This window comes from Labeo rohita, chromosome 11, assembly GCF_022985175.1.
Source record: "Labeo rohita strain BAU-BD-2019 chromosome 11, IGBB_LRoh.1.0, whole genome shotgun sequence".
In the NCBI taxonomy this organism is placed as follows: domain Eukaryota; kingdom Metazoa; phylum Chordata; class Actinopteri; order Cypriniformes; family Cyprinidae; genus Labeo; species Labeo rohita.
Window position 1 is genome coordinate 20,817,385 of NC_066879.1, and position 25,352 is coordinate 20,842,736.

Sequence of the window (25,352 nt, forward strand, 5' to 3'; positions counted from 1 at the left end):
ATGACCCCATTCAAAAGTTTACATATACTTGATTATTAATACTGTGTTGTTACCTGAATGATCCACAGCTGTGTTTTTTTGTTTAGTGATAGTTGTTCATGAGTCCCTTGTTTGTCCTGAACAGTTAAACTGCCTATTCTTCATCAGAAAAATCCTACAGGTCCCACATATTATTTGGTTCTCCAGCATTCTTGTGTATTTGAACCCTTTCCAACAATGACTGTATAAATTTGAGATCCATTTTTTCACACTGAGGACAACTGAGGGCAGTATTTAGCCCCTGGGATGCGAACTGTACCAGGAAAACCCCGCCAAAAAACGTATGCTTTACCCCCCCGGAATGCGATTTTTACAGGTGACCCTTCCAAAACACGCTTGGGCTAGTTTGGAGTAGTCAGTGGGTGGGTTTTGTTGTGAAAACCTGGCAAGCCTGACTGAGGGACTCATATGCAACTATTACAGAAGGTTCAAACGCTCACTGATGCCCCAGAAGGAAAAAACGATGCATTAAGAGCTGGGGGTGAAAACTTTTGAACAGAATGAAGACGTGTACATTTCTCTTATTTTGCCTAAATTTGATATTTTTTCATTTAGTACTGCCCTTCAGAAGCTACTTACATGTTTCCCAGAAGACTAAAGTTAAATTTACTCTGATTGTCTTGTGGACAATATGTAAACATCTTTTATGTAAAATATCTTATTCAGGTCAGTACTAAATAAACAATAACATGCATTTTGTATAATCTCTTTTATTTTGATAAAATAATTAACATTTTGCAAGATGTATGTAAACTTTTGACTTCCCTTATTCTTGCCACAGAGTTTGCCATTTAAGTTTTGCCAAGTCCTGCCAACCCAACACTACTTTCACTACTGACTACTCATCACGCCACACTCCATATTATCATTTGTGTGTTTTTGTATGTATTAAGTGCATGAAGAACACACTGCAGGCTGCTTCTGTTGTATTGACTCAGCGTGACACCCGACACGGACACAAAACTCATCCCAGTGAACACTGGGAGCCCGCTGTGTGTGTGTGTACATCCTCAACACACATTCCTCAAACAGCAGGAGGCTAGTACGAGTGGCAACATATATTACAGCAAACTCATTTCATGTGTGTCTCACGAGTGCACAGAACCTGTTTGTAATCCAATCACAACTTTAATATCATCACGAATTGTGTCGTATCATTACGATGCTGATGCTCACTCAAATAGCGTGTAAACATTATAGGAAGTGTGTAAATGCAGATTGGCCTGATTCAGAACTGAAAGTCGTTACAAAGCAACGTCCTCAAAATCAGAATTTTTACCTCGCGTGTGGTATTATAACAGAGACGGGCTGTTCACATGGTAACAGATTGACAAAAAGGACACACATACGCTCTTGCTTGTCTCTCTCTTCTGTCGGTTTAAAACAAGCTCCTAGGAACGTGTGCAGGGACTCGTTTCATCCATCTTCAAAGGTGATTTTTCTAAAGCTTGCTCTCGTGAAAACTTTCGGTGAGTGACTGATAAACATCTCACCTGTGTTGACCTCCAGCAGTCTCTTTTTCTTCATCTGCCGCTCCTGCTTCTCTCGTTCCGCCTTCTCTTTGGCTATCCTCGCTTTCCTCTGCTTCTCCTCCGCCTCTCTTCTCCTTGCGTTCTCCTTCACTGCTTGCTGGAGAGAAAAAAAGACAGAGATAGAGTAGACTATTGAGGAAACAAGGAAAGTCTGAAGCAAATGTTCAGTGTTTAGTGGTGACACTTCAGTTTTTTAGGTTCTAAAGTAAAACATTATGCAAGTACAAAATTCTAAACGTATAAATTAATAAAGCTTGTATACATGCAACGTTCTGACTGACACGGAAGAAAAGACATTGTTGAATAAAGTCTTCGTTTTTGTGTTCTTTGCGCACAAAAAGCATACTCGCAGCTTCACAGCATTACGGTTTAACCATTGATGTCACATGGACTCTTTTATCGATGTCCTTACTACTGTCCTTTTTTTCCGCCCTTGAACAGGTCAGAAAGCTCTCGGATGAAGGTCTTGCAGTTTTGGAACAATATGAAGGTGAGTAATTAATGACAGAATTGTCATTTTTGGGTGAACTTTTTGATGCTTTGGCAATATTGTGCAAGTCATGCTAATAAGCTTAGAAAATTGAATGGGCGTGAAACCAGCCATTTCAGAATTTCTAACTGTTGAAGCAAAGTATTTTTTATATGTCTGAATTTTAGCTCAGCTGCCAGTTATACGCTCAAATTGAATCTTAGTTGCAATCAAAATCATTAACCCCCTGACCTACAAGTCATCCTGGTGATGTGAATAAAACTAAGTGGCACCAATCCTCAGTAAACATTCTATAAATAGACATTTGAATAGATGGTTGAATCTCTACAAACGTCCATGTGCAAAACTATTCAACCCCAAGAGTCAAAAAGTATTTGCAGAGCATTCTTTACCCTTTATAACCTCCAATAAATGCTTCTGGCAAGTGTTCAGAGGATCCCGACACCTCTCTATTGGACTCTTAGCCTACTGCTCATGTGAAAAGCTTCCAGCTCACTGACATTTTGTGCTTTCTGTGCTGCCACCGCTTGTTTCAAATCCCATCAAAGATTTTCAATGGGATTTAAATCCGGGGGCTGAGATGGCCACTCAAGGACATTCCAAGACCCATCCCTGAACCAAGCGCTGGTAGACTTGGATGCATGCTCCGGATCATTGTCTTTGCTGGAAAGTACAATGATAGCCAAGCTTCAATTTACACACTGAAGCATCACACTCTTCGCCAAAATGGCTGGATACTTCAAAGAGTTCGTGGTGTCAGTCACATGGACAAGACAGCCATTTCCCACAGCAACCAAAAATGCTTAGGGCAGTCGTGGCCTAATGGTTAGAGAATCAGACTTGTAACACAAAGTTCGCGGGTTTGAGTTTCTGTTCTGGCAAGGATTGTAGGTGGGGGGGAGTGAATACAGAGCTCTCTTCCACCTTCAATATCACGACTGAGGTGCCCTTGAGCAAGGCACATCACGTCCTTTCCTTTTTCTAACAAAATGCCTGACTGACCTATCCTAAATGACTTGTTGCTTAAGCTAGCTAAAACCATATTAAAGGAGAAGTTCACTTCCAGAACAAAAATTTACTCTGATAATTTACTCACCCCCTTGTCATCAAATATGTTCATGTCTTTCTTTCTTCAGTTGTAAAAAAATGATGTTTTTTGAGGAAAACATTCCAGAATTTCTCTTCATATAGTGGACTTCTATGGTGCCTGTGAGTTTGAACTTCCAAAATGCAGTTTTAATGCAACTTTAAAGGGCTCTACACAAACCCAGCTGAAGAATAAGGGTCTTATCTAGCTGTTAGTATGTAGGATGATTTTGAAGTTGGAGGAGAAAATGAGATGGGAGTTTTTCGACATACCTTAACTGTCTCGAACTAAAATACACAGAGTACATGCAAAGCAATTTGAGGTTAAAGAGTACATAAATCGTAATTGTTTTTTAGAAAATAAATGATTGTTTCCCCTTTAAAGCTGCATTTAAACTGCATTTTTGAAGTTCAAACTTGTGGGCACCATAGAAGTCCACTATAGGAGTAGAAATCCTGAAATGTTTTCCTAAAAAAAAAAAAACGTAATACACAGAGTACATGCAGAGCAATTTGAGGTTAAAAAGTATATAAATTGTAATTTTTTTTTTTAGAAAATAAATGACCGTTTCGCCTTTAAAGCTGCATTTAAACTGCATTTTTGAAGTTCAGATTGGTGGGCACCATAGAAGTCCATTATAGGAATAGAAATCCTGAAATATTTTCCTCAAAAAAAAACTATTTCTTTAAGACTGAAGAAAGACAGACATGAACATCTTGGATGACAAGGGGGTGAATAAATTATCTGTAAATTTTTGTTCTGGAAGTGAGTCAGCGTCAAAATTATGTGAAATATGTGTAATTCAGTTGTCGTTTTAACTAATACATCACTTTTTTTTTTTTGTTATGGCTACTCTACTGAAACCGTGTCACTAAAGAGCTCTTGAAGGCTTACTTGTGTTTTAATTTTGCAAACTTGCATATTAGCAAGTGATTAAAAATAACATGAATGCATTAACTGATAAGTTAACATTTGTAAACACAATCTAATGAATAACTTGTTGGTCGCATTTGAAATCATAATTAGTTACAAAATATATTCAATTGAACAACTGTATATAAAACGCAATTTTGCATATTCAATAACATCATTAAAATTCCCAAAAGTAGAAAATTATAAAAGTTAAACAACCTCTACAAGCAGACTTACACAACCCAGCAAAGTCTTCAGTCACTGACAGTTACAACATCATTTATTTTCTCTCTTGGGATCAAAATATTCACAGAAAAGTTGCCTGATATAAATAAGTTTAATTAATGAAATAGTAGCACCATATATTACCTAATTAATTAACAGAACAACATTAACATGTTGGAGAAAATGTGCTGCACAGAGAGAATTCTGATTATAAAAACAGCAATAGTAAAAATATAGTCGAAGGAAGGAAGAAAGAAAGAAAGAAAGAAAGATGTACAAACTGGAAGAAAAAAGTGTTAAGTGGAGAAAATTGTGTCATCAAGAGACCTCTTATTAACTAAGGCATTTTATTCCCAGGTTCTGACAATGTTCTGAGCACTTCAGACATCTTCGAGAAAATCTGGGGGGCAAGAACAGAGCAAAATTTCCCCTCCTTGCTGGCTTTCTTTTCTTTTTGGACCATTAGCGGTTGAAGAGGGTTGTTAGAAATCTATAACTCCTCTTTTGGTTTGATGAGGGCTACTTTTCTAGGTGTAAGAACACTCAGGCAATCAGACCAAGCTATCAGAAAGAAACATCATTAGAGCAGTCACCTTGTCCTAACACTTCATATGCCTCTTTCTTCAGCTCTCTTTCTCTCCGCAGCCTTAAAAGCCTTTTCCAGATAATGGATGTATTTCTAAGTGTGCGGAAAAGAGCCAGTGGCACACCTTACACAAAGGTAAGGTGTAAGAGGCAAAAGACGAACAGGTTTAATGAGAAAAGGCAGAAAGAAAGAGTGGGAGAGAAAGAGTGGGGAGAGGGAGTTCAACGCAAATGGAGATATAAAAATGACCTGAATTCATAATTCAATAATTTGAATAAAGGCACGAGTACAGCATTTCTGGATTCTAAAGAAGTTAAATGTATTTACAGAAGTAGTGCACATATCCCAGGCTCAAAACTTTACTCTTTTCTCACACATTTGCAAAGGGATATATGATTTGTTTGCGTGTACTACTAGTGTAGTCAGCGATTAAATAAGAATTAGAAACTAATCACAAGCAATAGGACAAAAAAAAAACCTACAGCAGAACAAATAAATGAGAAATGCTACATACATTGTATAATCAAATGTAAAAACAAACAATCACTGAGTAATTAAATATATATTTCTCCTTATTTAAGTTACAAAAGTGATTCAGTCAAGAGCAGTGAGAGATTTTCTCTCTTTTGTTCCTTGATTAACATGAATGATAGACAGCAGGAATATTAGACTGCTGTCACTTTAAGAGCTGCCTGGATCTGACATACTGTTTTCTCCTTCTCAGCTGTTTGCTTTCACTTAAGAGCTAAATAACTGTAAACTAGGATAATTGCAAAGACAGGAATTTTGACACATACAAGTGTGCGTACATTTGAGGTCATAAGTTTACACTCCCCTTTCAGAATCTGCAAAATGTTAATTATTTTACCAAAAAAAAAAAAAAAAAAAAAAAAAAAAAAAAAAAGGGATAACGCTCACTGATGCTCCAGAAGGAAAAACCATGCATTAAGAGCCGGGGGTGAAAACTTTTGAACAGAATGGAGATGTGTACATTTTTCTTATGTTACCTAAATATATATATTTTTTTCATTTAGTACTGCCCTTCAGAGGCTACAGAAGATAATTACATGGTTAAAAGATAGTTAGAAGATAGTTAAATTTACGGATCTTCAAATTTCAAAAGTTTTCACCCCCCGGCTGTTATTGCATGGCTTTTACTTCTAGAGCATCAATGAGCATTTGAACTTTCTGTAATAGTTGCTTAATAGTCAGTTGTCCTCAGTGTGAAAAGATGGACCTCAAAATCATACAGTTTTTGAAGAGCAGCAGGCAGTTTAACTGTTCAGGACAAATAAGAGACTCATAAACAACCTTCAAAAAGAACAGTTTTAAGATTCCAGAGGATGTACATTTTTGAACAGGGTAATTTTTATAAATGTAACTATTATTTTCTCTTGTTGACTATATGCAAATATCTTTTATTTGAACTATATTATTCAAGGTCAGTACTAAATAAACAATAACATGCATTTTGCATGCTCCCTCTTATTTTGGTAAAATAATTAACATTCTAAGATTCTAAAGGCCTGTGAAGCAGCAAAAATAACTGCTCAATACTCTCACGCTTTATGAGCGCCATCTACCATGTGCGCGTCTCAGAAACAGTCTCTCAGACAGTGTGCGCATATAGTAAAATGAGTTCTCTTTCGCTGCTAATTGCATTTCAACAGCTTAAAAATCACTTGTTTTAAAACCACATTGTTAAAAACTACAAATGTTACCAGATAATCATGTCTACCAGCATATCGCCCACCCATATATATATATAATTTTATATAATATATATATATATATTTATTTACTTATTCACATACTCCTCCACTATACACATCATTTTAGTGTCCTTTTACACTTAACCATCATATCTAATATTTGTCTTGTGGAAAAACTTGGGGATCTCCAGCAGATCCATAGTTGCAGCAGTCCCTTAAATGAGCAGGAAATATGACTATTGACGGCAGGTCGGGACAGGGTATAAGTCACATGATAACGAGGCTTATTCCCCATTGCATGCGGCGGATTACGGCCACAGTCTGCGATCACAGTAAATCCTGACGAGGGGAAGAGGATAGCGAGATGGAAGGTGGGCTAAATCAGCTTTCCTCTCCACAGGCCTGTGACTGCGCGCACACACCGAGCGCTTTAAACACTTTCATTAGAATTAGGGGAGAATGAAAAGCAGCGGTGCGTGACCTCACGCTCGGTAGCACGGACATCAATATCAACACTAATACAAGAGGGGGATCCATAATGACCCTGCCCTACCTTCAACACTTTTAGACTTCTAATTCACTGTTTGCGACTTGTTAGTCATCACTGATGTTGGTTAAATGCAAATCCTGCACATTTCAAAACATTTTGCTAGAAGTTATTGACTTTCTGGTGGTGCTCGAGTATCCAATTTGACATAGTCAAAGTCTTCACTGACAAAGCAAATGAGGCAATTAAATAATTCGCATCCAAGCTTGTTTGTGAGCCAGCAACTAAGCTTTCCACACAGGAAGTGATGCGGTGGAATTGCACAGATGCCGTTTCAACACTTCCGAAGCACTACACAGAAGGAGGTGTTACCTAACATGCTCCGTTTGTGACCGGTAGCCTCATCTGAACCGCTTGTGACAGGTAAGTCAATGCAACCTCTTGTGCAGCGGCCACCGTGTAAAGCATCGATAGCCGTTTAGAGTAAGAGATTGTCAACAGGCGCAACGATTAAGTCGACAGCACCTCGGCGTACGACAGCTCCAGCGTGAGTCAGCGTTTGGGAGCAGATGGGCCTACCCTGAACGCTGAGTGAACTAGTTATTAGATGTTCAATAACAGCTCTGTGGAAAATGTGCAGAAGGCTGAGGATGTTCCATTATGCCTATTCAGCAGCATAATAGAAAATAATAACATAAGAGCTGGTCTAATCCCCAGCTGAACACCATGATAGACGACTTGCCGACAAGAACGGCTCTTAGAGAAACGTCACAACAGAAGAAATGTATGTTTCCACATTAAATGGCATTATTATGTGCTTTTACACACTTCATTATCACACTACTGGAAAAGGTCAGTTTGCTAAAGTAAGGACGCATTAAAAACATGGACGTTCTCTAAAGAACTATGATTATATTTACTCACATACTGTAGGTTGAATTGTAACACACACACAGGTCACAAAACCTGTTTTTAATAAGTAGAGATGATCGTTCCAATTGTCTGCAAGGTCTTAAAGGATGCACTATATTGTGCTGATATTGATTCTTTTGGATACAGTACAATACGCCGCTAGAGATACAAGTAAATCTCACAATGGTGAATAAATACTGAAAAGGTGTAACTTCAGTCCAAATCAATAGCAATCACTGTTAACGTACGCCACACACCGCTGATGAATTAAATCGAATGTGAATCAAAGCCGTTGGCCCAGTCACTCCCAGTCATGTTGATTTCACACAGTGTATAAAGCTGCCGCTGGCTATGAGAGCATCGGAGATACAGGGGCATGACCCAGCTTCCGTGTCTGATGCCACAATATGCCTCAGCAGAGGCGGATCTCCCAGCCACACTGCTGAAGGACTATTCTGATTATTGTCACTTATAGGAATAGTTCACTCTAAAAACTACTGTGTGCAACTATGAAAAAATATTTAGGAGCACCAGTGCGACTGACCCGATCAGCATATTTGTGTTTGCACTGAGGGGAGCTTCAAAGGTTTCTATGTGCTTTTGCAACATTGAGTAATGCATCACAGACATATCTCATGAATCCTTTCATAAACACAGTGTAGAGACAGTGTAAATAAGAGATTCAATGCGCAGTGTAGAGAACTTTGTTGATTATAATGGAAATTTTGTGAGATCGTGATGAACTGCATTGAGTGACAGCTTTTAATGATTTTTAAGGGAGTTTGTAAATGAGGTATTGATTTAATACAACAGTTAAACAAACAAGAAGTTAATATTAAATGACTTAGATTGTCTGACTACAACACTATTGCCTGATTTTGCTCTATTTCGTCATCAAAAATAGTTTGAAACAAGTCACAACTGAGCCGCTGCGCATCTCCATTTAAACACAGTGGTGTTTGGTTTGTGAATGAACGTGCGTGTTTAAACCAATCTAGTGAGTCAATGATTCAAATTCCCATTCATAAAGAGTCACTTGCTTTATTCCTGAATGAATCAGCCATTCGAACAAATCAAATGAATGAATGATTCGGTAATTAAATCAGTGACTTGTTTCCTTTTTAAAGTATCTTTTTTAGTTATTTAAACCATTTAATATTTTTATATTCAAAATTTTATATTTAAAACAATCTCAAAATGAATTTATGAATTTGACTGCACTCATGCCGCCTCTGAGCCTCATTAAACAAATGAAAATACACCCACAAGCCACTTTTGTGCTCTTCTTCTGTAGTACAAATTAATTTTGTTAATTCTGATTTCATTTTATTGGTAACTCATTCTACTTGTTCTTGTTAAAATAATATATATATATATATATATATATATATTTTTTTTTTTTTAATTTATTTATTTAAAAATTTGACATAAAAGATTACATTCTTTTAATAAAGTTAGGAAAAAGCCATTACAAAGGTAAAAACAAAATTCCCTTGTAAATCACTTTAAGGAGTCAAATATCACCTTGTAATGGGAAGGCAAATTTTTTATCTGATTTTTTGATTATTGATTAGAAGGTGTTCCTAAATTGTTTAAGTTAGCCTTTCCATTACGAGGCAATATTTGACTCCTTAAAGTGATTTACAAGGGAATTTTTTTTTTTACCTTTGTAATGGCTTTTTCCTAAAAAAAAAAAAAAAAGTAAGCATAGATTCTCATTGAATAATGACTTAAATTTAAGTTTGTATCTCACATAAAGCTATTGTTGGAACTACTTTTATATTCTTAAAGGGAGAGTTCACCCAAAATTCTGTCATTAATTACTCATCCTCATGTCGTTCCAAACCCATAAGACCTTTGTTCTTACAAATTAAAATATTTTTGATGAAATCCAAGAGCTTTCTGACATAGAGCATCCATCTTTTTTAGTTCATCATCTGTATATTCTTATTCAAATAGGTAAAGCATTGCGTTGCTGTCTATGCAGGCTCAGAAAGCTCTCGTATTTCATCAAAAATATCTTAATTTGTGTTCCGAATATGAACAAAGATCTTGGAATGACATGAGGGTTTAGAACGGCATGAGGTTGAGTAATTAATTACAGAATTTTCATTTATGGGTGAACCATCCCTTTAAGTTATCAGTACATTCCACTACATTTTCCTTTTGTCTTCCATGGAAGAAATCACAGTTTTCATACAGGTTTGGAACAGCATGAGGGTGAGCAAATGATGAGAATTTCCATTACTGAGTTGGACTTTTAAAAAGTTAACAGCAGGGAGCTGACTCGTAAATTCTTATAAATCCGCATATACACACACACACGCTCTCAAAATAAAGATGATGAGAGTTTAGGGAGAGAGAGAGAAAGAGAGTGTGAGAGAATGAGGGTTACCCACACACACATAGTCTTTGCTGTTAGCCATAGTCAGCATCCGTGTATGTGTGTGTAAATGACTGATGAGGGGTTAAGGGAGAATCCCACACACAGCTGAGGTGAGGAAACTCCTCAGAATACACTATCCATCTCTCTGCCCCCCACACACCATTACAAAGCGTTACTGATGAACTTTAACTGCTGGGCCGTGCTCTCTCTGGACATACTGTACAACACCAGCCATCAACTTCTCTGACAAACTCCTTTACAAGGTGCCGTCGCTGGATGCACTGAATAATCTGGGCCTAGTCAATGCGTTTCCACTGTAGAAAATGACATGATGGTTCTAGGTCATTAGCAAAATTAGACCTGCTGTTTTAGATACACTAACATCAGACCAGGGGATCATACCTCTTTACTTTAAAGGGGTCATTGGATGCAAAGTTCACTTTTACATGTTGTTTGAACATTAATGTGTGTTGGCAGTGTATGTACAAATCTACCCTATAATGATAAAAATCCATGCAGTGGAACAATTGAGGTGTTGTGTTGCTGGATGTAATAATGAACATAGTGGTCGTCATTTACTCCCGACATCTGAGCAGTAGATTATGTTTGTTTGTGAAGGGAATGCGCCTCCCAATTTACATATATCCGTCTATGTTTGCGCGAATCAATCACTCATAAGCTTCACTTACAGCAGAAGTGAGTATAAGGTGTTTTTTTATGAATTTTTACGATCACCTTTCCTAATAATGTGCTAGTTAGCAAGTTTAGCGGCTAAATGTGGCTAAAGTAAACAGGCTCGTCTCTCCATAGAAAGAAGAGAGGGGCGGGGCGAGCAGAGCTCATTTGCATTTAAAGCAGCCTCGACCAGAATGGGTATGAAGGATGTATGAAAAACCTGTAAGAAGAGTGTTTTTTTTTTTTACACAACCATTGAGAATTTTTAACCAAATTATATTATAGACTTTTCATTAAGACCCTAAAGAATCATATCAACTTGTGGAAAATGGCCATCCGATGACCCCTTTAAGTTATGAGAATTGTTTTCTTTGTGCCCAAAAAGTACTCTCGTAGCTTCATAACATTATGGTTGAACCACTGATGTCACATGGACTATTTTAACAATGTCCTAACTACCTTCCTAGGCCTTGAACGTGTCAGTTGCATTGCTGGGTCAGAAAGCTCTCGGATTTCATCAAATATCTTAATTTGTGTTCTGAAGATAAACAAAGGTCTTATGGATTTGGAACAACATGAGGGTAAATAGTTAATGATAGAATTTTTATTTTTAGGGGAACTATCCCTTTAACGCGAAACAAAACCATCGCTCTCAATATAACAAAGACACTAGAAGCACCCGATGACAGCTTGTTTCTATTTTTGTTGTTGCAAAACAACTCCAGTGTCTTTTCCATTTTTATCTGAAATAAAACATCTAGAAATGCTATGCAAATTTTATTAGATAAACATAACTTCCAATTTGCGATGCGTAGACAGTGAATGAGAAAGACTCCAAGAGTGTTTGTTTGTGTGCAGCTTTGGCCCAGGAAGCATTCTGGTGGAAAATGCAGGAACAAGGGAGCTTCTATGTGCAAAATGTTTGCGTTTAGTTTCTCGGTCTCTGCAAACTTCTGCGCTTGTATCTCTTTGAGTCTATTTAAATCAGCGTTCACCGTGAGAAACGACTCCATGTGAGCTGAACAAAGTGTGTCGGGATAGAGTCTAAAATGCTGTTACAAGTGATTGATGCCTGGAAAACTTTAAACTCAAAGCTTGGGCTCTCATAAGACATGCCTTAATATAGATCAAAACAGCTGCCTGCCTACCTCATATAACCCTGCTAATCTGATGAAGGCACTCTCTCTACAAATCTGCTCGGTTCCTGCCAAGCCCGATGTGTCTGATTAGACTCCGCCCACTCTCCTAGTCAATAGGGGATTAAACTCCTCGCTTCTCATATGCATAAATGGCCTTTAACTGTGTTAAGGTGGAGAGCGAGGGGAAAGAGATAAACACAGGGTGCAGAAATTAGGACGGAACTCTGCGGTCTCCCTCGCCCCGAAATCGTCTGTTTTCTCATTACAGAGCCAAGCTCCATTTTCTAGTCATCGTTTGAACTTAATTACTGCAGTCGTGCCAGGACTGAGGCCCTCGCTATTTCCCCCCTCGCTCGCATCAAATTCAGTCTGACAGGAGACAATTCAGGGAGATGCAGACCCGCTATGGAGGGTAACAGTGACCGAAGCTAATTTCACTACAGTAATTGCTTTGGCATCGGACGAAACGGTGCCATTTTGTTTATGTTAAAGAGCAACTCTGAGGCAAATTGAAGGGGGAAAAAAACTTCAAAGCAAAACGCAAGACGTGAACTACTTTTGGCGATTCCTTTGTAACCTGACAAGACGGGACTAACTACACACAAACGCAACTACAGTACCACAGACAAAGTGCTCTACAATTTCTAGAATTAACGTAAATCAATCTTATTTCGTTACTGGACGTATAGGGGGTATAGACAACTCTCCAAGGGAGGTGCTCTACAGCTGTCCAATAGGTCTCTGTTAGCACAGAGCAAAGACAGAAAGCAGTCGATAGACACTGTCAATCCCAGAAGCACTCTGCCTCCCTGTCTTTAACACCGACTGCCAAAGCAGAAGGGATTCCCTCAGTTTGAAGGTGAGACGGGACGCTGGCCATTTGGTACCAACTTTTATTCACCAGCAATCAAATGGAAATGAAATCGCAAAATCTGTTACAGGGTTAAAAAAACTAATCACACTTTACATCAGAACTTTTACTGTTTTTATATATATCTGACCCTGGAGCACAAAAACCACTCATAAGGGTAAATTTTTTTATTTATATATCATGTAAATTCGAATAAATAAGCTTTCCATTGATCTATGGTTTGTTGGGATGGGACAATATTTGGGCGAGATACAACTATTTGAAAATCTGGAATCTGAGGGTTCAAAAAAAAAAAAAAAAATCTAAATATTGAGAAAATCACCTTTAAAGTTGTCCAAATGAAGTTCTTAGCAATGCATATTACTAATCAAAAATTAAGTGTTGACATTTACGGTAGGAAATTTACATATCTTCATCGAACCTGATCTTTACTTAATATCGTAACGATTTTTGGAAAAATCGATAATTTTGACCCATACAATGTACTGTTGGCTATTGTTACATATATATAAAACATGATTTTTGAAGAAAAAAAAAAAAAAAAAACAAAAACTGAGATTAAAAAAAAACACACATATACATATATACACACACACACACACACACACACATATATATATATATATATATGTGTGTGTGTGTGTGTGTGTATATATGCTATTTTTAATCTGTTATTGTGTTAGTTAGCTGCATTTTTTATTTTTTAACTTAATCAAAATAACCCAACTGCAGTTTGATTGTGATTAATTGGAATGCACAATGGAAAAACATGATTTTTGAAAATTGTTAAAAACCTTGTGATGCCTTACAATGCAATCCGATTAGTTTTTGAGTTATTATCATTGAGATGAACTATATTAAATCCTGTATTTACTGCACTGATAGCTCTATATAATGAACTTATATTTCATAAATAGCAATTATCAGTCTTGAATTGTCGCTTTAAGGGTTGTGCCAAGGAGAGATGAGCGAATGCCCATTTTCCATCCTGCTCTCTCTCTTTTTCCGCCTGCAGGTCATCCCGTGTTCACCCACTCTCCCTTGTCTGTCTGCCATTAGCCACGGTCAATTGGATTCCTGTCAGCACCGCCGAACTGCTGCTGGTCTATTTCAACCGGGTGGATGAGCAAAGAGAGGCAACGCTCATACACACGCGCACACTAAAAGACTCTGAAACACACATAGTTCAATGTAAAATGACTAGCACTCAGTGCACTAGGGGCTCGGGGCGAGCGAGGGCATGTCCAACATTAGCATCTTTTTGAACGTCAGCGATGAGGATCACACAGAATGAACCGTATGCAGCAGAATGTCCACCTTGACACCTTCCTCCCCTGGTCGGTCTGTTATGAGGAACTTTGCGACAACGCTTCAGTGTTTTGATGTGCTTGTGAGTCTGCGTGTAAAAGTGTGGCCATTTGCTGATAAGACAGAGCTGCCAGCTAAAGGTCAAAAGTCAACAGTAGTAATGAAAGAGTGGTGGTTGCCACAGCAACTCCCACGGTACAGGATTATGGGGTGTGATTCAGAGGTTTGGCAAGGCTTGTGTGGCTCTCTTGAGCTTTAGCCTCTTAATTAACTGCTGCTTAAAACAATTCTCACCCTTTTTGTATTTTTTTTGTATTTTACAAGTATATTCCTAGAACAACCTGCAGTTCAGAGCGAGGTCTGAAATCAAATTACTATTAGCATTTCGCTTAAGAGACTCGAATTTTTTTTTTTTTCAAAAAACACAGAACACAACGTGGCCACTCAGAATTTCAAGATTATAAAACAAACCCTATTGCAAAAAATCTGGCCACACCTCAACACATACACTAATATACAACCATAGAGGAAAAAGGATCTGGTAACCATAATACAATATAATGATATATATGCCAAACAGAAACGCACGTGACAATACTTGGCCACTGAGCAAAGGAGCCATTTCATTTGTCCTTTACTCTTATCGATTCCACTCAATGGCTGTTTTAAACCCTATTGAGCTGCCAACTAAGACAGCATTTTGGGTATCATCATAAGCATCATAGACAACAGCCCAGACAGCATTTTTTGACATTTACACGTTCAAATTGAGGCAGCCTACCGAGAAGCTACCTAGCCTCCATTGTAAGTCAGTTGCACGATCATATGCACATATGCATCTTATCAAGTCTACCTATGCGCAAGAAAACTTTTTGACAAATCACAGCTGCCAAAAAATAAATAAAATAAAAATCACAATCTGGAAATATAGCTGCAAGCAGCAATTAAGGGGTCAAGCGCAACAGAGGTAAAATGAAGAGCAAAGGAGCTGTCTTTAATAACTCAGTAAAGACCATGGTTAACAGATGCCAAGTTTGGTCAGAATCCACTAAAGTGTTGCAGAGATATAGCTGCATGTCTATTTTCGTACAAACTTCGACAAATTTGTTAACTGCGTTTGGTATATCAAACCGCTTTTGATAACTTTTAAGATGATCTGAGCCAATTTTGGTGAAAATTGGACAAACCATCTAGGACGAGCTTGAAAAAGCCCTTTAGACCTTACAGTTCAAAAGTTATTAGCAGAAACATGAACGCAAATTTGGCCCGTTGGTGGCATTAGAAAGTTTGAGTTAGAGACTCCAAATTTGCTGTGGTTAAAGATGAGACTGTCCTCTATCCATGTGCCAAATTTCATAACTTTCCTGCAAGTGATTTTATAAGATTCATAAAATGCATAATATGCTAAAGCGTTTGAAAAATGCAGCATTTTACTACAAAATTCTAAATGGTCCATGTTAAAAATGGCTGACTTTTGGTATCGTTTGATTTGGTATGCCATAGTCATGGTCAAACTGGTCAGAAATTCTAAACAAAATGTCAAATTTTTATACCTTTTTACCTATAGGTAGTACTGTGCCGAAATGGCACATGGGCCTTTAGGTCATGCTTGTTATACCACGTACCAAGTTCGCCCTAAATCCGCTGAAGCATTGCAAAGACACAGCCTCATGTCCATTTTTGCATGAATTTTGTCAAATTCATTAACACACTTTATGAAAACGGTTTGGTATATCAAAAAAGCTTTTGATAACTTTTGGCAAGCATTGTCTAAAGATGATCTGAGCCAATTTTGGTGAAAATCAGACAAATAAAATTTGGCCTATTGGTGGCACTAGTGAGTATGAGACAGAGATTCCAAATTTGCTGTGGTTAATATTGAGACTGTCCTCTATCTATGTGTGATTCTATAAGATTCATGAAATTCATAACAATATGCTAAAGCATTCGAAAAATACAGCATTTTACTATAAAATTCAAAATGGTCCACATTAAAAATGGCTGACATAGGAAAATTTTGTATAGTTTGATTTAGTATGCCGTTCCAAATCTAATGAGATCACTCTCATGGTTTTTTACAAACTGATCAGAAATTATCAACAAAAATGTCACATTTTTATATATTTTGACCAGTGCTGTGCTGAAATGGCTCATGGGCTTTTAGTAGGGCTGTAACGATAATCGCACGATGTCGTGAGGCGCGTTTAGTCAATGAAGCCGGTACTTTGATTAGTAGTAAAGCTCCATCACGTGCGTTCAGCTGGAGCGGCAAGTAATACACAGAGCCGTAAAGCACTGACAAGCTACGCCAAAATCGCGATGCTTGTTGTAACATGTACCAAAAAGTCTCATGTCCATTTTTGAGCAAATTTCGTCAAAATTATTAACACGCTTTATGAAAACGGTTTGGCATCCACGTTTTTCTGAACATGGAAGTCTCGCCCGACTGGACCGGTGCTTTACATTTCCCGTTTCTATTCGAATTAACATTTTCTGAGCCGATAATATAACATTAAACCTATGCACATTATTATATTTAGTTATATTGAAAAAGTTTCCATTCAGTCGATCTTTTTTACCCAGTTTTAACATGGATTTCTATAGAGACCAAAACATGAAAGCACCCAAATGGAAGTTGAAATCCATCATAGTGCAGCTCATTGGTTACTCAGGAAAAACGTGGATAACAAACAGCGATTGATAACTTTTAGCAAGAATCGAAGATGATCCGAAACAATTTTGGTGAAAATCAGACATACAATTTGGCCTATTGGTGGCGCTAGAGTGTTTGAGACAGAGACTCCAAATTTGCTGTGGTTAATATTGAGACTGTCCTCTATCTGTGTGCCAAATTTCATAACTTTCCCACAAGGGGTTCTATGGTCTGCCATAGACTCCCTGAGCAGAAGAAGAAGAAAACAGATACAATAGGTGCCTTTTATATTGGCCCCTAAATATAATATAATTACCTGTATAACAAGGTAAATTTAATTTAGCAGCAACACGACATAAGACATTAAAGTTTTTTGACATAGAATTTGATCATATAATTTTGCCCAGCACAAAATACACTTGTATTTAAAGATGTACTTCAAAAGCATAATATTGTATGCAGTCTTGCGTACTTGTTCTGGTGCAACCTAGCACAATCAACAAGGATATTAGAAACAGAAAATAAGACTAAAACACTCATCAAACACAGTCATAAAAACTGGGGGGGAGGAAAGGTTTTTGAAAGATAAAAATCACCCACAGTGCCTACATTATAGCATTGTTAAGCATAATCGGCTTATGCTAGTATTTGAATGTGTCATGATGACAAAAAATGCTGCTGACGCAGCTTGCTGTGTTCAGAAACACAGTGAATGTTCCTTTATGGAGGAGACGTGAAAGGAGGTGAGGTAAGGTGGGATCTTCACCTCTCCCTACACAAATTCAATTATTCATAACAGTCTGATTGGCAGGAATGGTCATTTGCTGGTGCAGCAGCATTATTACTTTTTCCCCTCCCTTTTTTTCATTTAATTGTCTTTTTGACTCCCATATTAGTCTGTCTCCTATAGTCTCTTGTCTTTCTTTTCTTTCGTCATTTTTGTCACTTTTCCACCTTAAGAAAGAGAATATAAAAACAGGGTGAGAAGTCTGACTGTGTGTGCGCAAGTATGTGCCCACACTTCTGGGAATCAGTGGAGCAGCAGCCAAAAACAATCTCCATCAAAACCCAGACATCCTGTCAATGTCATTCTGCAGAAAAAGCAGTCAGCACCGAGGAGAAAGCACGAGAGAGATGTTATTGAGAGGATGACTAAGCATGTGTGGCTGCAGGTCTGCATGCATGTGAGTGTATGCCGTGCAGGAATGTGTGAGTGCATACGCTGCTGCGGTAAGGTGAGTGTGTATGAAGGCCTGTAGCCTCCTGCTCTACTGCTGGTCCCCTGCCACTCCTCAGCATTGATTTAAACAAGCTGCTTCTGAGGGCTGAAAACTCACTGACCTGGAAAAGGGCTGAAAGAGGGAGAGAGGGAGGGACATTCTGTTTGAGGGTGAAGAACGGACAGGAGAGAAAGAGAAGCAGAGGACAGGAAGGAGAGGAGAGGAACATTCACATCTGGCTACATACCTTTAAAATCCACAGTGCAAAGTCAGATATGCCATATTTAAAGTAGGTTCAAAAAGATCTAAAATTGTCACTACCAAAATCTGTTTTTTATGCCATAAAATTGTCACTCCCGAAACCGTCACGAGCAAAACATATCATCATTTCGTTAGTGACAAAAGGGAACACATAATCCTTTATTTTGGGGGAAATAAACTAAATTTTAGTAGTTATGCAATTTTTAGTAACGTTTTGTGATGTGGTCGCTACCAAAGCATTACTGTCACTACTGAAAATGTGTAGTCACTACGGAAACATGGGATGTCTGATCCAAAATAGCTAAAGTGAATTATCAACGAAGACGTTATGATAGTTTTTGCTCAGTGTATATTCAAACTAATGAATCCTTAACTTTGAAATCAGTATGATCAATTTTTTGCCTTTTCCAAAGAAAAATTGGATTTAAAATACAACAAATCTCATAAATTACACTTAAATTACTGAAAATGTAATGGCTATTGATTTACCTCAGACATTTATTTTTTTAAAAAAGCAAAAAATATATATTTACATATAGATGTAAGCAAAATCTTAATAGGTTAATATAACCCTTCTAATTAAATTATTACTTTTTTTTTTTGTTGTTGTTTGTTTGTGTGTTAGGGATCGTACAAATACTGTAAAATGAAATTCCAGGACTTTGAAGGACTTTTCAAGCACTGTTTTTCAAACAATGTATTCTCTTTCAAATTAAAACCATGGTTAATTTTCATAAGGGATTACTATACTGCCTTAATGGTATGATGTTTTCTACCATTTAATTAAAAATAAATAAATAAATAAATAAATAAATAAATTAGAAAAAAAGTGCGAAACCACTTTGAAATCCTGATCTGAAATAAATGGTTCATGATACCCACTCTGAAGTCACAAACTGAATCAAATGATTCGCAAACCTGCAACAAAGTCTTGATCTGAATCAAATGATTCACGATCCGCACTCCAAAGTTCCGATGTGAAGCAAAAGATTTGCAAACCTGCTCTGATGTTCCAATCTAAATCAAACAATTTGTGATATGCGAAGTTCCGATCTAAATTAAACGGTTTGTGAACGTATAGACATGAAAAGAGAAATATCAATTGAGCGAGTCATTTACGCTGGAACCGCTCCGATTGATTTAAACTTGTGACTTCGGAGCGGTTCCAGCGTAAATGACTCACTCAATTGATTTTGTTCATGTGTTTCTCTTTTTGCGAACCATGTTTCCACAACATTGTCAGCACTACTACTGGCTTTGCTCGCTAGTTTTTTTTTTTTACTAGTTTTATTAACTGAAATGAGCCAAAAAAAGAATTTTGCTTTTCGAATTCCGTGAAATTTGTGTGAAAGGTATATAAAATATGAAACACTTATTTTATAGATACAATAATTTTCTTTCAATAATTCAAGCACTTTTCAAGTACCTCTTCGGGAATATTGCTATTTTTAAGAGTTTTCCAGGCCTTAAATTTCCAAAAGTCAAATTCAAGTACTTCAAGCACCTTGTACGAACCCTGGTTTGTTGTTTTTTTTTTTTTTTTTTTTTGGAAATTTTCAAAAAAACTCTGTATCAGCCAACATATTGATGACACTGATAAGTACTGACAGTGTCTTTCCTAATGATTTATTGTAGTATATTGAATTACAGTACACTATATCACATTTAGCAGATGCTTTTAATCCAAAGCGACTAACAAATGGGGACAACAGAAGCAATTAAAACCAACAAAAGAGCAATAATATGTAAGTGCTTTGACTTGTTTTTTTTTAATAAATAAAAAGAAAATAAGTTAATAGAATAGAAAAAAAATAGAGAATGGTAGTGTTAGAAGGTCAATACTTTAAAGTAAATAAAAAGAAAAGCCGAAAGAATAGAAAAAGAATAGACAATGTTAGTGTTAGAGAGTTTTTTTTATATTAAATAAAAAGAAAACAAGTAGTTTGAGTGCAAGTGTTGGAGGGTCAAGTGTTTTTTTTTTTTTTTTTAATAAAAGAAATAAAAAAGAAGTAGATAAAATAGAGAGTGCTACTGTAAAAGGTTTAAGTGTAGATGAAAGACGTGTTTTTAGCCATTTCTTGAAGACGGTTAAGGACTGCTCGGATTGAGTTGATATTATATTGATATGTTGACCAATCTGTCCCTTACAGTATCATTTTTTCATTTTTGCTTATAAAGTCAAATGTAGCACCCTTAGGAGGCCCTGTCTAAAGTCTATAAAGCGAAACACAATCAAGAATCTTCTTTTAAACACGACAGCCTGTACCCTTCATGCCTCACTTTTCAGACTGACGATTTGGGTCAATCACAACCCCTATCGTGCACTCTGTCGCCTTGTCTCACAGCGAGTCTGAAAACTCATCAAGTCTGACGGAGTACAGTTCAGTACCCAGTTCCACGTCCCTCGCTGCACCGGGGACAGGTTTCAAAAACGCACCACAGGAGTGCATTATCATGCATCTGATGGCAGACCCACCGTCAGCTCATTCCCCAAATTTCAGCATTTCCATCATAAAATCATTTAAAATAATAAAGGTGACGAGATTCGTCTCATCACTGTAGCAGCCAAGTGGAAAATAACTTTGCATCTCAAATGGCTTTTCATAAAGGAGACAGGCGGCTTCTCTTTTGTCAGATTAGTGCACTAGAACCTTCAGAATGGGAATGAAGGGAGTGTGTGAAAGCATGTACACACAATCACACTCAATGACAGTAAGTGGAGACAGAAAGAGCTCAATCTCAAAGTGTGTGTAACCTGCACCTATCATTCAAGGATGAGCAATATTTGGCTACTAATTATCAACTTATGATACTTCCTCCTGTTTGAGTAGGTCAGGGCTTGCGGGCCAAAAAGGATGAAGGCTGGGAGGAGAAAGAACCAGATTATTCCCTGTAAAGCAGGTGTGGGTCTACAGCAAAGCTGCAGATCCTGCAAACATGAGCCGGCCTGAACCAGCCACTGACATGACTTCATTTCATAAGGTATAGCGGCTATGATTACGATCGGAATCAGAGTGGGCGGCTTACCATGAACATGGCTCTGAAGTTGCTGAGGTCAGTGAAGAGTTCCTCCACGGAGGTCTTCTTGGGGTCGATGGCGAAATACTCCAGCATGTTGAGGTAAAGGGTCACCATATTACTGTGCATGATCACCAGCTTCTGGTAGTGATCTCTCGCCTGCGTAGAGAAACTGTGAGGACTCATCGTCAAGGACTAGTACTGGAAAGTGAATGTATACATTTTCAAACAATTTGTCATTTAAAATAGTGCTCATAGGAGTAAAATATATGTGCGAGTGCTGTGTATATTTATATGTATATATAAATAAACACATAAATGTATATATTTAAAACATAAATTATATATATATATATATATATATATATAAAAAAATCCTAAAACGTGATTAAATCGCAATTAACCTCACTTGGCATTAGGGTTTTCACAAAATTTTTCATTTAAAATAGTGCTGTCAAATCGATTAATCGTGATTAATTGCATCCAAAATAAAAGTTTGTGTGTACATAACATACGTGCGAGTGTTGTGTATTTATTTATATTTATATTTATATTTATATTTATATTTATATGTAATACAAATCATATATCATCATACATCATATATATATATGATGTGTATATATATATATATATACACATATATATATATACACATAAAAATATACACCACACGCACATATATTTTGGATTTGCAAAATTGCATTAAAAAAAAAAAAAAGTGCCGTCGATTAATCGATTAATCGATTTGACGGCACTTTTTTTTTTTTTAAAATGCAATTTTGCAAATGCAATTTTGTTAAAACATAAAAACTAGTGCTGTCAACTGAATATTAATCACATTTTCTCTTTATTAACCGTGATTAAATCGCAATTAAAAAAGCTACTGCTTTTCACAGAGCTTAATTACCCATCATACATTGTGATATAGCCTGATTCGTTGGTCCGCTGGATCGGATTGCTTTCTCACTACAACTGGACCGCTCCAGAGTGCTTTTCTCAATCAAGCCGAGACCACCTCATTCAGGCGAACTCGGACCGTTTGTTTTGCCGTGGATCCGAGCGCGACTGCCATGTTCATTTTTGTGCAGTATTAAATTTTTTTTTAGAACGTTTGACCGATTCTCAATTTTTTTATTGTTTACGATTTCTAACTAGTCAACTTGAAAATGATTCAAGTAATTTGTTCTTAATTAACCCTTGATTTAAAGAAAATTCTATTCCAAGAGCACTACACATGAAGTTGTCAATTTGATATAAATGTTAAACAAATCACTTGTAAATGACTTTGCAGAAAAAAAATGTGAATTTTTGGCAATGTCTATTCAAAATCACGATTCCTCAATTTTTTAAAAATAAAATCATGGCAAAACATTACATTCTAATGAATCAATAAAATCTTTATTTTATTCTATATTTTTTTAAATTTATTATTTTAAAAGGAGTGTAAAAATAGCTTCTGTGTAGAGTGAACCAAAATAAAAACAATTAATGTTGTAATCCCTGATCGCATGGCTTCGCACCCATAATGCAACACTTGCTACAGAACTGTGAAACCAACACATGCACACAAATTAAAAGCATATAAATAATCCACATAGAAAAGTCCAGCTCACTTTAATTACAGTTAAACTGCTGCACTTGCAGAGATCCGAGTTCTGAATCCGTGACTGCTCTTTAGCCAATTAAAACTGCGTCTGTGTGTATAGTAGGAGCCAATGCAAAACATGTAATTTATTGAGAATGAATGTATACACACAGGCATTTTGTTCATCAACAAACATAATTACAGATGGTTAAAAAATCCTTCCAGTGAATACAGACAGCCATTTAAACAAGTGTTTACGTTCCACACTCACTGCATGCAGATCTAATGGCAGTATGTGGGCTGCAAATTTCTGCAAAGCCCATGGTTTTATACTGACCCTTATGGCCACACTGAACGCAGATATATTCATTCAGAACTGTGTAAAATAGTGCTTTGTGCAAAACTCACCACCACAATGACAACATGATTGCCTACTGGCTCAAGGTCCATCCACCTCTATGATTTGCATACACATGTATGCATTTGGCTTTTATCCAAAGCGACTTGCACTGAATTCAAGGAATGCATCAGTTAATGCTTTTTTTTTTTTTTTACAAATCAAAGCCACGACCTTGGCGTCGCTAGTGCAATGCTAGTGCTATATTGTTTGCTGGAGGAATAATATTCAGCTCTCGATATATTGCTCAGGTCCTTCAGCGCAAATCTATGGAAATATTTTGCCCTGCCTGTATTATCTTCACCAAATCGCAAAAATTGTAAATTTGAGATTTGATTTATACTTGTAGAACAAATGGTGCAAATCAACCTACACATCTAAATTCAAATGAAGCAGAAATATTAATAGTTGCAAAAGCCACTAATTAACACCCTACATGTGATTACTTGCATATCACATGCACATACTGTCACATACTAACATGGATGAGTGCACAGAAACATCACATATTCTGAACATAGGTCTGGTGTGAGAAAAAGGGATGAGAGATAATCTTTGATGAAGATCAAAGATTCCCCTCTTGGTATGGAAAGCACTATCAACATTGGCAGACAAAGAAAGAAACAAAGGCCAAGAGGAGAATATTTATATCCATACATAAGCGCCCTTGGGTTGAGACAAAGAATTTTTTTATAGTATGTAAACAAAAGGGCTCAGCAAAGAGCTTAAATATTCAAATTCATTACTGCTGTATGAATGAAGTGTTTCACTAGGATCTACAGATCTATAAAAGCACAACTGACCTACAACCCACACAGATTCACTCTCAAGGGCAAAGAAACTTTTCATTTCACACTACCATCTACAACATATGTTTTCTCACACATATGCATGCATGCACTGACGCTGTAACACTAACATGAAAGAGAGAGAATTTGGGTGTAATCCTTGCTGTGAGGTCAGAAATGCCTATGCAAAGATGGCAAGTTTTACTCTAAATATCATAGTAATATATTTGACTTTGATGTGGTTTTAATTAGTAATCCTGTTTGAAGCTGGTGCCTCACTTAAAAAAAAAAAAAAAAACTTGTGGTAAAACTTCGGAACAACGTCCAAAAAAGGTTTTCTTTTGTGTCGGCGTGAACTTCAGAGTGTAAGTGTGTGTTTATGTGGTGTTTGCACGAGCTGGCCGCGGGGTGAACTTTTCAGTATGTTGTGCTCTCAAATTTGACTTGCGAACGGCAGCACGGCGGCCCCTGTGAAGCGCAGTCACACTACAAACAGATCTGAAGTTAAGTGACACAACAGATGACAGTCTTTCCTGCTGTCATTCTCCCGTCTTTAAGTGAAAGCCTGCAAAATGCTTTAGGGTATTCTGCTCACTCTCTATAAATAACACTGCATCTGATTTATCAAAGATACTTTTATCTTCAACTCATACATTAGGACAGTAGATCTCATCTGAGTTTGCTTGAAGACTTTTTTATGAAACATTGAGGATGTGTCCCACACAATAAAAATGTAAAATTCATAAACAAAAATACATGGAAATATAGCTACATTTTTTTTTAATTAATTTTATTTATTTATTTTTTTTGTTTGTTTTAATGGGCATTATGATTCAAATGTGTATTGTGTATGCACATTGTACACATACTGTAGATGCTGTTCAAGCTTGGTAAAATATTTTTTAAGTTTTAGACAAAAGTCCTTTGTCATCAAAAATGACCAAAAAATTGACCAAAAACAAAACTGCAATACTGTGGGAAGAATTCGTATAATTTTCACATAACTGTTTTAATATATTTTAAAATGCAATTTATTCACGTGATGATAAAGATGAATTTTCAGCAG

The 25,352-nt window shown here is 36.9% G+C and overlaps 1 protein-coding gene across 1 annotated transcript in view; it reads right to left on the reverse strand.

The window, feature by feature from the left end:
- Positions 1 to 25,352, reverse strand: part of diaph3 (diaphanous-related formin 3) — a 352,867-nt gene that overhangs the window by 91,774 nt on the left and 235,741 nt on the right. The window contains exons 24-25 of the mRNA XM_051123390.1: positions 21,523 to 21,686; positions 1,533 to 1,668 (exon numbers count right to left, since the gene is read on the reverse strand). Coding sequence (XP_050979347.1) covers positions 1,533 to 1,668; positions 21,523 to 21,686 — 300 coding nt within the window. The remainder of the gene's footprint in view (positions 1 to 1,532; positions 1,669 to 21,522; positions 21,687 to 25,352) is intronic.